Below are 13,187 nucleotides of genomic sequence, written 5' to 3' on the forward strand. Positions count from 1 at the left end.
GTAGTAATATTACTGTCCGGCCGCGACTTCCGGTCCACAGGAAAATGGCGCCGGACGGCGCCAATTTCGAATAGGACTGTGTGGGAGCGGCGCATGCGCAGTTCCCACACAGACGCCGTACACTGCAGTCAATGGGACGGGAGCCGTTCGCAGTCCCTATGGGACTGTGGCTGCCGTATTCCATGTCTGTATGTGTCGTTAATCGACACACACAGAAATGGAAACAAAAATGGCAGCCCCCATAGGGAAGAAAAAGTGAAAAAATAGAGAAAAGTAACACACAAACACACAAATAAATAAAAACGTTTTTAATAAAACACTAACATTAAACTGACATGAAATATTTTTTTGTGGTGACACTGTTCCTTTAAAGAGGCTCTGTCACTAATTTATTAATCCCATCTCCTAACTAATCTAATAGGTGCTATGATGCTGATAACTACAGTGTAATTTTTTTTCAAAAACTTATTATTTGCAAAGTTATGAGCATTTTTCTAAATATGTTAATTTGGCTATAATAGCCAAATAGGAGGCGACTCTTTGTTTTCACTCTGGGCGGTGTAATGTTTTCTGTATGACGCAGTCCAATCAGCATAGAGCTTCTCCCCCTTCCCTGCCCAGCAACACTTTATGATCATATAGTAGACAGCTTCTATAACTGACTGTGTTTTCAACTGGTAATATCTCCGATTCTTTCACAGCTAAATTCTCATCACAGATTAGAATCTCCTCTTTCATATGCCACCAGGACCACTGTTCTAGGTTGTCCACAGCCCGAGATATGGCTGTTTGAAGTGATCCCCTTCCCTACAGCCTCAGTCTCTCACACGGTGTGAAGCAGCTTGATGCAGATTGGACAGCGTCAGAGGCTGTGAGGTAGCTCCACCTCGGGAGAATAGTTGCTGTTACCTCCCAGATGTCTAATAAAGGCTCATTTACATATTTAGAAAAAAAGCTCATAACTTTTATAATAATAATAATAAACATTTTGGTACACAATTTTCACTAGCATTATCAGTGTGACAGCGCTGATCAGATTAGGGCATTACTAAACTAGTGACAGATCCTCTTTAAAGGGAATGTGTTGCCAGCAAAACATGTTTTTTTTCTTTTTTTAATTAAACAGTTAGTGTATAGGTGATTAAACATTGTTCTAATTTTTTTTTTTTTTTCACGAGTCAGGAAATATTATAAATTGGATTCAATTTATAATATTTCCCAGCACTGGTCACTAGATGGAGCCATTCCCAAAATTGCAGCATTGCATGTGGTAAAGCAACCACATTGCTTTATGCTGCAAAATTGGGTAAAAATCCCTCGCTCCAGTGAGCTCTCAGAATCCTCCCCTCCTTTATCCTGGCTAGTGCCGGGATAAACGAGGGGTTTGAACGGTCTAACCTCCTACACTGTGTGTCGCCATTTTTTGAGCTAACACACAGTGTAGAAGGTTTACATAACAGTAGTAAACACACTGAAACACGAACATACATAGAAATCCCTTACCTGCTCCAGTCGCCGCCGGTCCATCCGCTCCGTCTGCTGCCGCTGCTCCATGTGCACAAGTCCGGAAGCCGCGACCGGAAGTAGTAATCTTACTGCCCGGCCGCGACTTCCGGTCCACAGGAAAATGGCGCCGGACGGCGCGCATTTCAAATTGAACTGTGTGGGAGCGGCGCATGCGCCGTTCCCACACAGCGGTGTACACGAAAGTGGATGGAACGGGCCCCGTTTGCAGTCCCTATGGGACTGGAGCTGCCGTATTCCATGTCTGTATGTGTCGTTAATCGACACATACAGAAATGGAAAAAAAAATGGCAGCCCCCATAGGGAAGAAAAAGTGTAAAAATAAAAAAAAGTAACACACAAATTAATCCAAACGTTTTTTAATAAAGCACTAACATCTTTAACATATTAAAAAAAAATTTGGGTGACACTGTTCCTTTTAAGGTGAGAAAAGTAACACCTGGTGAAAACCCCCTAATTCCTGTTTAGGTTGCTACAATTGGGCTCAAGCTATTACTGCAGCCTACTCAGTAGATTGGCTATGACCACGTGGTCCCTCTCAGCCAATCAGCTAACAGGGCCACAGCATTTATATATAGCCCACACAGTAGCACCTGTTGCCTTGTCTTCATTATTTTTTTTCTGGTTAAGAAAAAAAAAAGGACTGGTTAATATCCCTGCTGCTCCAGCGCCGCCGATCCCGTGGTATCCCACCAGTCTCTGTTTACATAGCTTCAGCGAATGACGTGCTGTACCAACACATGACTGCTGCTGCTAATCACTGGCCACAGCAGTAAATGGCATATCATTGCTGCAGGCATATAAACACAGACTGGCAGGGGACTTGCAGTTTCTATAAATCACAGTAAATAAAAGCTGCAGAATCCTGTTCTCAACATATCCATCAGAGAGCTGATCTGTTTTTACAGCGGCTCCTGCCTTCTCCTTAACGCCGAAGGACGGATATATCCGTCCTCTGCAGCTGCTAGTTCCCGCAGGAGGACGGATATATCCGTCCTTCGGCGTTAAGGAGAAGGCACTGCCACTGCCACTGTACCCACGCGATCAGCGGCAGGAGCACGGCTGTTATACACAGCCTGGCTCCTGCTGCAACTGCCGGAATCGAAGCACGCAGTTCCAGCAGTTTAACCCATTAAATGCCGCTGTCAATAGTGACAGCGGCATCTAATGTGTTTGACAGAGGGAGGGAGCTCCAAACAAATCGCGGGTCGCCGTCGGGTTTCCATGACAGCCGGGGGTCTAACAAAGACCCCCAGGTCTGCCTTCAGCAAATGCCTGTTAGGCGATGCCGGAGGCATGACCTAATAGGTTGCCTGTCAGTTTTACACTGACAGGCAATAATGCTTTGGTGTACTAAGTATACCAAAGCATTATATATGCGATCAACAGATCGCATAGTGAAGTCCCCTGGTGGGACTAAAAAAAAAATGTAAATCTGTTAAATAAAGTTTGTGGAAAAAAAAAAAAAAATGACAGTAAAAGTGTCAAAACAAATCACACATACACATATATGGTATCCCCGCGATCGTAACAACTTGACCAATAAAATGAACACATTAATTAAACCGCCGGATGAACAGCGTCTTTTCTCCCATTCCCCCCATAAAAAATAAAAGTTAATCTATAAGTCCTATGTACCCCAAAATAGTACTAATGAAATCTACACATTGGCCCGCAAAAATCAAGCCCACATACGGCCACATAGACGGAAAAATAAAAAAATTACGACTTTTGGAATGTGGCGATGCAAAACAAGTAATTTTTTTCTAAAAGGGTTTTTATTATGCAAACGTAGGACAACATGTAAAACCTTTACATATTTGGTATCCCCGTAATCGTGCCGACCCAGAGAATAAAGTTAACATGTTATTTACGCTGCATAGTAAACGGCGTAAATTTATAACGTGAAAATTAATGCTGGAATAGCTGCTTATTTTCAATTCTCTCCTAAAATAAAGTTACTAAAAGTTAATCAATATATTGTAAGCATCTAAAAATGGTACAATTACAAAATACAACTCGTTCCGCAAAAAACAAGCCCTTATACGGCTATGTCGACGGAATAAAAAAAAAGTTACGACTCTTGGAATGCGACCGTGAAAAAACAAGAAATAATCCTTGGTCATTAACGTGCAAAATGGCCCGGTCATTAAGGGGTTAAGCTGAATTCTGAACAAGTCAAAGTTGATAAAATTTTTACTTGCCCTGAGAGCCACTTCCTCTTCTCATCATCTCTGGTCTGACCGTTTGGTTGCTAGGGTTAAACAGCACCTCAGTCATTTCTCAGGCCAGCGTGCAGGAGCGTCTCCACTCCCAATGCCAGGTTAAGCAGGAGATTACAAGTGCAGGTATATTTAAATGGATTTCCCCATGTTCGACATTTATGGCATAACCACAGTACCTGTAGTCTGGCGGAGAATTAAGGCCCTGTTCACACAAAGTATTTTGCAGGCAGAAAAAATATGCCTCAAAATTCCTTTAGATTTTGACCTGTCTGCACTTTCTTGTGGCGTTTTCGCCAGTGGCCATAAAACGTAGCAAAAAACGCTTTTTCTGCCTTCCATTGATTTTAATAGGTCAGAGGCAGAAGCGCGGCAAGAAAGGACATGCCGCCTTTTTTTCCCACAAGCTGCTGAAAGTGGACAAAAAAAAAATGCCTCCACCTCCCATTGAAATCAATGTGAGATGGTCTCAGACTTTTTTTGCTGCTGATTCCGACGCGGTTTCCGCAAAATCAGCGCCAAAAAACTCTGAGTGAACTGGGCCTAACTGTGTGAGGTAGTCCCACGTGCGTTCATTCAAGTCTATGTGAGTTACGGAAACAGCCGTGTTTGGCTCTTTCCATAATTCTCATCAAGTGCATCAAAAATGTTTTAATCAGAGAAGTCTACCGTAGTTCTATTCTATCATACACTTCCGGTTTGCTAGATTATCAGGCAGTCCTGACAAAGAAAACATGAGCCAGATTATAAAAGCACTGCCATTTTAAGTAATGTAATACCGCGCGCACGCATGCACACACACACACACACTAGCAGAACACATGATACATTACATTATATAAGGAATAGATTGAAGGTCACGCATGCCATGACATTCTTGTGTGTATTTTATATTTGAATCAGTGTTGCTAGACTAATACAATCTCAGTCTAGCTGCTAAAATTGTGTACACTTAGGCTATGGTCACACGGCGGATTTTGCGGGTTCACCCGCAAAATCTGCCACAGAATTACTCTTGCCGTTGGCAAGAACAAACAATTGGGAGGCAGAATACGTGACAGATTCCGTAGCAAAAATTCCACCGTGTGAACAGGGCCTTAAGCTGGCCATACATGTTATGACTATGCCAAGAATCAATTGGACTCTCTCATGTACAAGAACTAACATCTCAATTTGTCTGCATGCTGTTTTGTATCTGTAAAATGGTATATAATGTTGTTGTAGTGTCATTGAACATGTGTGATTTCCAGCCATTGGTTCTATGCATATTTCCTTAGCCCTATGCATCTGTTCTTTTTTCATTTAGTATCAGAACAGGACCAGAGCTTTGAGGTGACTATGACTGCTACCACAGAAGTAACAGAAGATGACATTAGTGAGGACTCCATAACTCAAATCCAGGTAAAATAAAGTTAGGTACGCTGAGTCCAGGATTAGATTATCACTTGTTTCACACCTTATAAAGGGCAGGTTTTTCTTTTTTTGAGAAATAACAATAACAACTGTTTTAATTACTTAGTAAATTTTGAAATGTTCCCCTACCCAATCATAATATTCTAAAATACATAAATTATTAGTAATTATTATGTATATTTCTCATTAACCCCTTCCTGCCACACTGACTGCCCGCTCCCGTACTGTCAAAGGGAGAAATAATTTTTTTCTCAGTCACAAATAACTGATGAAGACAGCATTCATAGTGACCGCTGCTACCTGAATGCAAAAGCGCTGCTTGTGCATTTGGGCGATTGCTAAAAAACCCTGTCACATCAGTAATGACATTACAGGAATTTCCTGTGCAGAGACTCCTCTGGCAGCGGCTTATCGACTTTCAAACAAAAGGATTGGGCATGCCCGACATCTGCCGTCGGAGGAAAGTCAGGAAACCGCTACATACATTAGATGTTCGACCGACGTACATCTAATGTGTATGGTCAGCTTAAGATACAAAAAAAAAATAACCTGCAGCATTCCAAAAGGTGAAATTTTGCTCTGGCTGTGACAGCCCAAAATACTCCAAGTCATAAGGGGTAAATCCAATGTAAATGTTACTAATGTTTGTAAAAAACTTATGGTCGACAATTTGAGTAAATATCTGTGAGATTATGTAAATATCTATGATGGAATAGAATTTTCAACACCCTTTTTCTAGATTCTTCAGAACGAGCAACTTGCTGACATCTCTCCTGCAGGCAATGATGAGGTGTCAGCAGTCAGTCGTGCCTGGTTCACCAGCAAAGAAGACAAAGATTCTCTCACCAACAAAGGTAGCCCTAGGATATTTGATGTAGAATCACTATGATTTGTGTTCAGGTTTTGTATCTTGCACCCCAAGAAAGTAATCTGGAGGTAAAACTGTTATGTGTTGCCTGTACAGATTATTCAGCTGTGCATTATTCTAGGTCCACACATGTACATACATGTAGTTTCCAGTGTAGTGTTGTTGTTTGTTTTTTTTTATTTTTTATTTAAACCAAAGCCAGTAATGGATGTCAAAGGAAGAAAAAGTATAAAGGAAGGACTTCATCCAAATCTGTGTATGCCTAAAAATTGCATGTTGAATCCAGGCATAGGAAAGTGAAAGCTGCTAGGCAAATAAAAGTGTCCACATTTCACAGTAACGCAGTACTACGGGGTGTGGCACATGTGACTTAAACAGTTAGTGTATAAATGATTAAACATTGTTCTAATTTTTTCACGAGTCAGGAAATATTATAAATTAGATTCTAATTTATAACATTTCCCAGTGCTGGTCACTAGATGGAGCAATTCCCAAAATTGCAGCATTGGCATGTGGTAAAGCAACCACATTGCTTTATGCTGCAAAATTTGAGAATACACACTCGTTCTAGTGAGCTCACAGAATCCCCCCTCCCTTATCCTGGCTAGTGCCAGGAGAAAGGAGGGGATTGAACGTTCAAACCTCCTACACTGTGTGTCGCCATTTTTTGAGTGAATGCACAGTGTAGTAGGTTTACATACAGTAGTAATCACACACTAAAACACGTACATACACAGACATAACTTACCTGCTCCTGCCGCCGCCGCACCATCCGGTCCGTCTGCTCCCTCCGCTCCTCGTGCTTGCTTCAGAACACCGTCCGGAAGCCGCGACCGGAAGTAGTAATCTTACTGTCCGGCTGTGGCTTCCGGTCCACAAGAAAATGGCGCCGGACGTCGCTCGGCCGAAGACCTTCAATTTGGACTGTGTGGGAGCGGCACCCAGGTTATCCCTCCACCCAGCAAATTTCACCCATCTGCCTGTGGTCCCAGGAGACTAAAGCCAGATGGCGTGTAGTACTTTCGCCTAGCGTCATGGCCCACATGGGGCCTTCCAATGTTAACCACGTCTATACGCGGTTTGGAGTGAGTTCCGGCAAAGGTGATCGTTGCAGACAGAAGTGATGTCACAAGCGGGGACCGGATCAGGATCGTGGAGCAGGTAAATAGACCGGCGTGTTCAGTATGCTTGCTTCCTGCTCTGGAGTCTGTGTTACCTAAGGTGTCCTTTCCTGGCGCTGCTCCGGTGGAGTCCCAGATGAATCTGAGGTCTCCTGCCTGTCTACTCCTGTGAGTTTTCCCCTTGGGGGATAGTACGTTTTGGACTTAAATGCTATAAAGTCTATACTAGCTGGGTCTCGCCTTCTCTCTCTTGTTTATCAGGTTGGGTCTCGCCCTCTCTCTCTCTCTTGTTTATCATGTTGGGAATTTGTTCTTCTCCTTTAACCCTCAGGATTGTCCCCTAGGCATAGATGCTCTATCCCATCCTTGGGATATGGATCTAGTTTGCGCTTTTCCACCTTTCTCATTAATATCAAAAGTCCTTCAGAAAGTCTACAGGGAGAATCTGAAACTAATTCTGATCGTCCTATTCTGGCCAAAAAAAGGCCTGGTTCCCAATTCTGAAAGAAATGGCACTGGAAGAACCTATAAAATTTCCATTAAAACAATCTTACATCTTCTATAACGGGGGCCGCTATGACACCAGACTCTCCAAAACATTCAATTATCAGCATGGATCTTGAGAGGACGCTACTCAAGGCGAAGGGCCTATCTCCGAGAGTAATAACGTTAAAAGCCAGTCGTAAACCCGTTACGTCAGCAATTTTACCTAAAGATTTAGAAGACGTTTTCCTCTTGGTGTGGAGACCAACCCCCAGACCAAAACCCGCATGGTGGCTCAGTGGTTAGCACTATTTCCTTGCAGCGCTGGCATCCTGGGTTCAAATCCAACCAAGAACAACATCTGCATGGAGTATGTATGTTCTCCCCGTGTTTGCGGGGATTTCCTCTGGGTATTCCGGTTTCCTCCCACACAACAAAAAACATACCGATTAGGGAATTTAGATTGTGAGCCCCAATGGGGACAGTAAAAGAGGACCTCTGTACAGCGCTGCGGAATGTGTTGGCGCTATATAAGGAACAGAAAAACCGAATTACCTGTAAACTAATTCTAATTTTTTTCCTTGATTCCTTCACCTTAGAAGGACTGTGCATGGGTCTTGTGGCTTCAAGTAGATTGTCTGCTACCCTGGTGGTGCTGGACCCTATACCATTTCCTCCTACTTCTCTGATTTCTTTGTATTTCCTCATCCTGGAAGTATTGAGTGTAGGCTTCGTGGCTCCCAATAGTTATATCTGTTAACTAGTTATCTCTATGAAAGGAAAAGCAGCCACCTTTTTGGTGCTCACTTAACCTGGACAGTCCAAGTTACCATGCTTCTGCTATAGAGGGATAGAAAAGCTACATCCTCACTTTTCATTCACAGTACCAAGTTTTACAGGTTTATGCTTCCATAATGGGACTTATGCATTTTATATGTCCCCTAATTTGTCACTGTTTTATTATCCAATGTATAGCTAATTTAAATAGAATGTTTGCTAATAATATGTGTTTAGATGTCTGTGTTGCTTCCTACATTTTTATTATAGTTATTGATCTATTTTTTAAGGTCACAGATGGAAGCAAGGCATGTGGTCTAAGGAGGAAATTTCAATTTTAATGAGCAACATTGAGCGATACCTGAAGGTATTAATAGTCATTACTATGTATGTACTGATGTATGAATACAAATCAAAAGGAACCTAATTATAAATGCTAATCCTAAAATATGTTGAATGGACACTAACTTTTCAAACAAATGACACCAATTTAATACTATACCTAATGTAGATCAACTTTGTAATTTACTTACTGTTATTCTTCTTTCTTATCCATCCAAATTCTGTGTGAAGTTACTGCCACTAGGTGTCTCCCTTCCTGTAATCTGCTGTCCACCCCTTGTTGTCAAGCAAAGTCTGTCCCTGATTACAAAGGGGAGTAGACTGACTGCACAAGTCTATGGAGAGGGGAGCAGAAGCAGTAAACAAAGAGAGAAACTCACTGCCCATAGAAGTCTAAGGAGAGGGGAGGAGAGCAGGAGGAGGAAGCAGGATTAGAGAGAGAAAGAAAGGGACGTGCTGGCAAGATTTCTATGTCACCCCAGTGCTGAATTCTCAGGAATACTAGTCAGTACTGCTATATAAATCTCCTCCATGCTGCTGCTTAGATTAGAGATAGGAAAGCAGGATTCTCCTCTTCTATGTTTGAAGTGTATAGAAGACATGATAGCAGTTAGGCTCCACCCACTAGCTCAGAGACAACTGAGAATTAGAGATAGAGCCTGCAGAGGGGAAAACTGCTAAAAAATGCAGAGAACAAGTCATATAATGGCCAGAAATTGTGTTATTCCTCGTGTACACACGAAAACTGGTTACTCGGTATATTTTATATTTGTGTTACTGATCAGTTTCCTTGTTGATTTAGGCTCACGGTATTAAAGATGCAACTGAAATTATTTTTGAGATGTCCAAGGATGAGAGGAAAGATTTCTACCGGACAATAGCATGGGGCTTAAACCGTCCTCTCTTTGCCGTGTACAGGAGAGTCCTTCGCATGTATGATGACAGGAACCATGTGGGAAAGTAAGACATTTTTTTATATTGTAAGTATATACTTAGTAATGTACATGGTATGATAACGAGCATTGTTACCAATTTATTATAACATTATTCTACTATACAGTTAAGGCCTTGTTCACACGGTAGAATTTTCACATTGATTAGAGCTTATAAAACACAGATAATGATACAGGTCAGGAGTGGAAAAGTCCAACATAAAAAGAAAATGAAGATATACACAAAATCTCATGTAATACTATTATTATACAAATAGTAGTAAAATCTAAACCCCCAGGTAACCGCAACTATCCTACCTATCCCTATCCATATCCCCCACCCATGTCACCACCTGCGAAGTACACATAGACATTATTACAATGAAATAGGAGTTTGTCCATGTAATAGTTATAAGGACATTCATGTATGGATTTGCGCACTGTCAATATGTTTCTTGACGTGGTTTCCGCAGCGCATTTCCGCAAAACCTTGGCAGAAATCCGAGGGCCAGCCTTCTGCCGCGTATTCTCAGCAAATTTTACGTCTGACTTTTCCACAAGAGAAAGCTGTTGTCTTAATATAGCCTAAAGCCTGTTTTTGTAAATCGGAAAAATACAAATACTGTTAATTTTGTTTTTTACTGGGCAGATGTCTGTTGTTATTACATTAGCGTTCGGAAAAGTTGTCCCCTGTAATTCCTAAGACAAAAAAGTATACTAGAATGAGGTGTCCTGCAGTGCTCTTTCGGGCACTACCGTTCCACATTAGGCCCACAACTCCATATTTGAAAACTATGTCCTTGCAGCTCTATTGAGTGACTGATACTGGCACATATATATATCAAGTCTTGAATGGCCATCTTGTTCTTCCTATATGGGCATTTCCTACTATATATAGTTTTACTTTATGTATTGGAGTATTCATGTTTTAGCAGCAATGAATAGTCTGAGGTGTATTGTTAGACTACTTTTATTTGGTAAATTGGGAAACTTGGATTGTGATATTTTAGTTCCAATTCTGTTAATAGCATATGTGGTTATTTGGAGTGTTTTTTGTTTTTCAGGTACACACATGCTGAAATTGAAAGGCTGAGAGAGTAAGTAGTGCACAGAACCTAAGCTGTATATTTTTATATTCAGGGGGCACAGATGTATGGTATTCAGGTGTTTTTTTCCACCATAGCAAGTATCGCTTGGACATGCTAAACTTACTGGTTGTTGGGGATACGACCGCGAAGACCCCCACAATTACTAGAATGTAGAGACCACAGCGCTATTGAAACACAGTGGTCCAATTCAATATTTTTTCCTTGCACAGCAGCACCTGTATCCTTATGCTGTGCAATAGTTGGACACCACTGATCAGTAGGTGCTGGCATATGCTAGAGATTAGGTATTCCAGTTACAGTAAATAAAGCTTGTTCATTGTATAATGAAAAATTATAACATTTTCCCCGATTTTTACTGATTGCTGTCATTCACTCGGTATACAGGTACCTTGAATTGAAGAAAAAAACTATCAATCATTATATGGACAAACCATAAATAAATTTTTATTGTTAGTGACTTTACAGGATAGTTTGTAGTGAAAAAAAGGCTGGTGCTTACCCATTTTAATCAGGTAGACCAGTCATGTTTTTGGTCAGAGATCAAAGATAGCCTATTGTATAAAATCGACCCCCACCGATCAGCTGTTATCTCTGGGGAAGCTCAGCAGCAAGTTTTAAAAATCCCTGCAGCGCCACCACAGGAGAGAATACATTTAATGTGATTCTGTGTTTTTTATGTATTATTTTTCAACTTTTCAGGCTTCGTGTGAAGCATGGGAATGACTGGGCTACAATAGGAGCTGCTTTGGGTCGGAGTGCCTCATCTGTAAAGGATCGTTGTCGACTAATGAAAGAAACATGTAAAACAGGTGCATGTCTTTCCCACTATAGCGTTGTCATTTCAGATGGATTTTCAATAGATCTGCTTTTTGATTTGCATAACTAATTCAGTATGTATTTTTTATCATAGCAAACTTTTGCTGGTTAGTAAATGATAATGGTAAATCCAGCAATATCAGTATATTTGCTTATTAAGCATTTTTAGGAAACATTTTTGTTCAATATGAGAAGCATAAAGGCACTTTGTTCTAGTATCTATTTTGTTTTTTGTTATTAGTTCTGTTGGATAAGAGGCTGAAATAAAAAAAAAACAATCCTGATATCTAGAATATTCCGGGGTAGTATAGAAGTTCCAGGTGATTGGTGAACACAGAAACTGCTTATGGATGGTAGGGATTATTATCATTCTCTCCATGCTCTGTGCATGTTAAGAAAAATGGGCAGGGAATAACAATTATAGTCCACGTTACGTGACTGGTTCATGTAATTGTATTTATATTCCCCTTACCTCTACAAGGGTCTTGTCCCCTGGACACAATTTATACCTTGTATCTCATGTGTCGCTTCTCCCATTCCAGTTAGAATGTAAGCTCAAATGGACAGTGACCTCTTTTTTTTGTCTCATCGTTTGTTTATTGGTTTTGATTACTTGTGAATTCTCATACGTATCACTGGGGGACACAGAAAGCCTGGGTGTAGAAAAGTTAGCTCCTTCTAGATGCCGCACAAGAGTCACCCCCGTCCATCTGTCAGAGCGTGGCATGTTGCAGTGAGGCCACAGTGCTGACTTCACACAGAGACCAGAGTAGGTGAGTATTTTTCTTTTCCACCTCAAGTGCCCTTACAGTGGGCTCTGATCTGGCTTTTCCTTTGAAAATGCCATCTTCTCTACCAGCGGAACCTCCACTTTCTTTGAAGCGCTTTTCTCCTCACAGGCTCGTCTGCAGCCTATAATCTCCCACAGCTCCCAGCTATCTGCTGATCATTTCAAGAGTAGGATTCCACTTTCAAGCTACCCTCAGTTCAGTTCTGCCCCACATTTTACTTTGGGCATCCCATGCACGATACAGTCTGCAGCATTTTCTGGGCTGGGCTCCCTGTGGTGAATATGTTGGCGCTATACTAGTAAACTTTATTATGATGATGTCAGAAATACTTCTAAAAGTTTAAAGGTGTTGTACAACAGGTACTGTATAGAGTAATGGGTAAGCGCCAGCCTTTTTTCTACTACAAACTGTCCTGTAAATAATAAATTCTGCTTGTCAGACAATGACATCGCAGCGCAACATGGAGCTGCACTTTAAATGGTCACTAATAATAAAAACGAATTTCTCCATATGATTTTCATTTATTTATTTATTTTTTATTAATGGTACCTGTACACCTAGCGGTCGTGTATCACACCCTGTTTTACCGTGAATTTCCAATTTTTTTTTTATAAACATGTCAATTTTTGACCGTGCAGCACTTTACCGTTAGGTGTACGGGCACCATCAATGATTTTATCTTAATTTACTTTGTATTGCATCCTGAATGTAACTGCTCCTCCTATTCCCACCTTTTCCTCAACGAGGGATCTTTTGCAGTCAAGTAATCGTGTCTAGAATTTGAGATGG

The 13,187-nt window shown here is 41.2% G+C and overlaps 1 protein-coding gene across 5 annotated transcripts in view; it reads left to right on the forward strand.

Moving 5' to 3' along the window:
- DMTF1 (cyclin D binding myb like transcription factor 1) overlaps positions 1–13,187 on the forward strand; it is a 53,737-nt gene that overhangs the window by 12,526 nt on the left and 28,024 nt on the right. For all 5 annotated transcript variants that reach the window (XM_075857374.1, XM_075857371.1, XM_075857376.1 and 2 more), the window contains exons 3-8: positions 5,053–5,147; positions 5,899–6,013; positions 8,699–8,775; positions 9,553–9,710; positions 10,747–10,779; positions 11,491–11,600. In XM_075857374.1, coding sequence (XP_075713489.1) covers positions 5,053–5,147; positions 5,899–6,013; positions 8,699–8,775; positions 9,553–9,710; positions 10,747–10,779; positions 11,491–11,600 — 588 coding nt within the window. The remainder of the gene's footprint in view (positions 1–5,052; positions 5,148–5,898; positions 6,014–8,698; positions 8,776–9,552; positions 9,711–10,746; positions 10,780–11,490; positions 11,601–13,187) is intronic.

Source organism: Rhinoderma darwinii, chromosome 3, assembly GCF_050947455.1.
Source record: "Rhinoderma darwinii isolate aRhiDar2 chromosome 3, aRhiDar2.hap1, whole genome shotgun sequence".
NCBI classification, from domain to species: domain Eukaryota; kingdom Metazoa; phylum Chordata; class Amphibia; order Anura; family Rhinodermatidae; genus Rhinoderma; species Rhinoderma darwinii.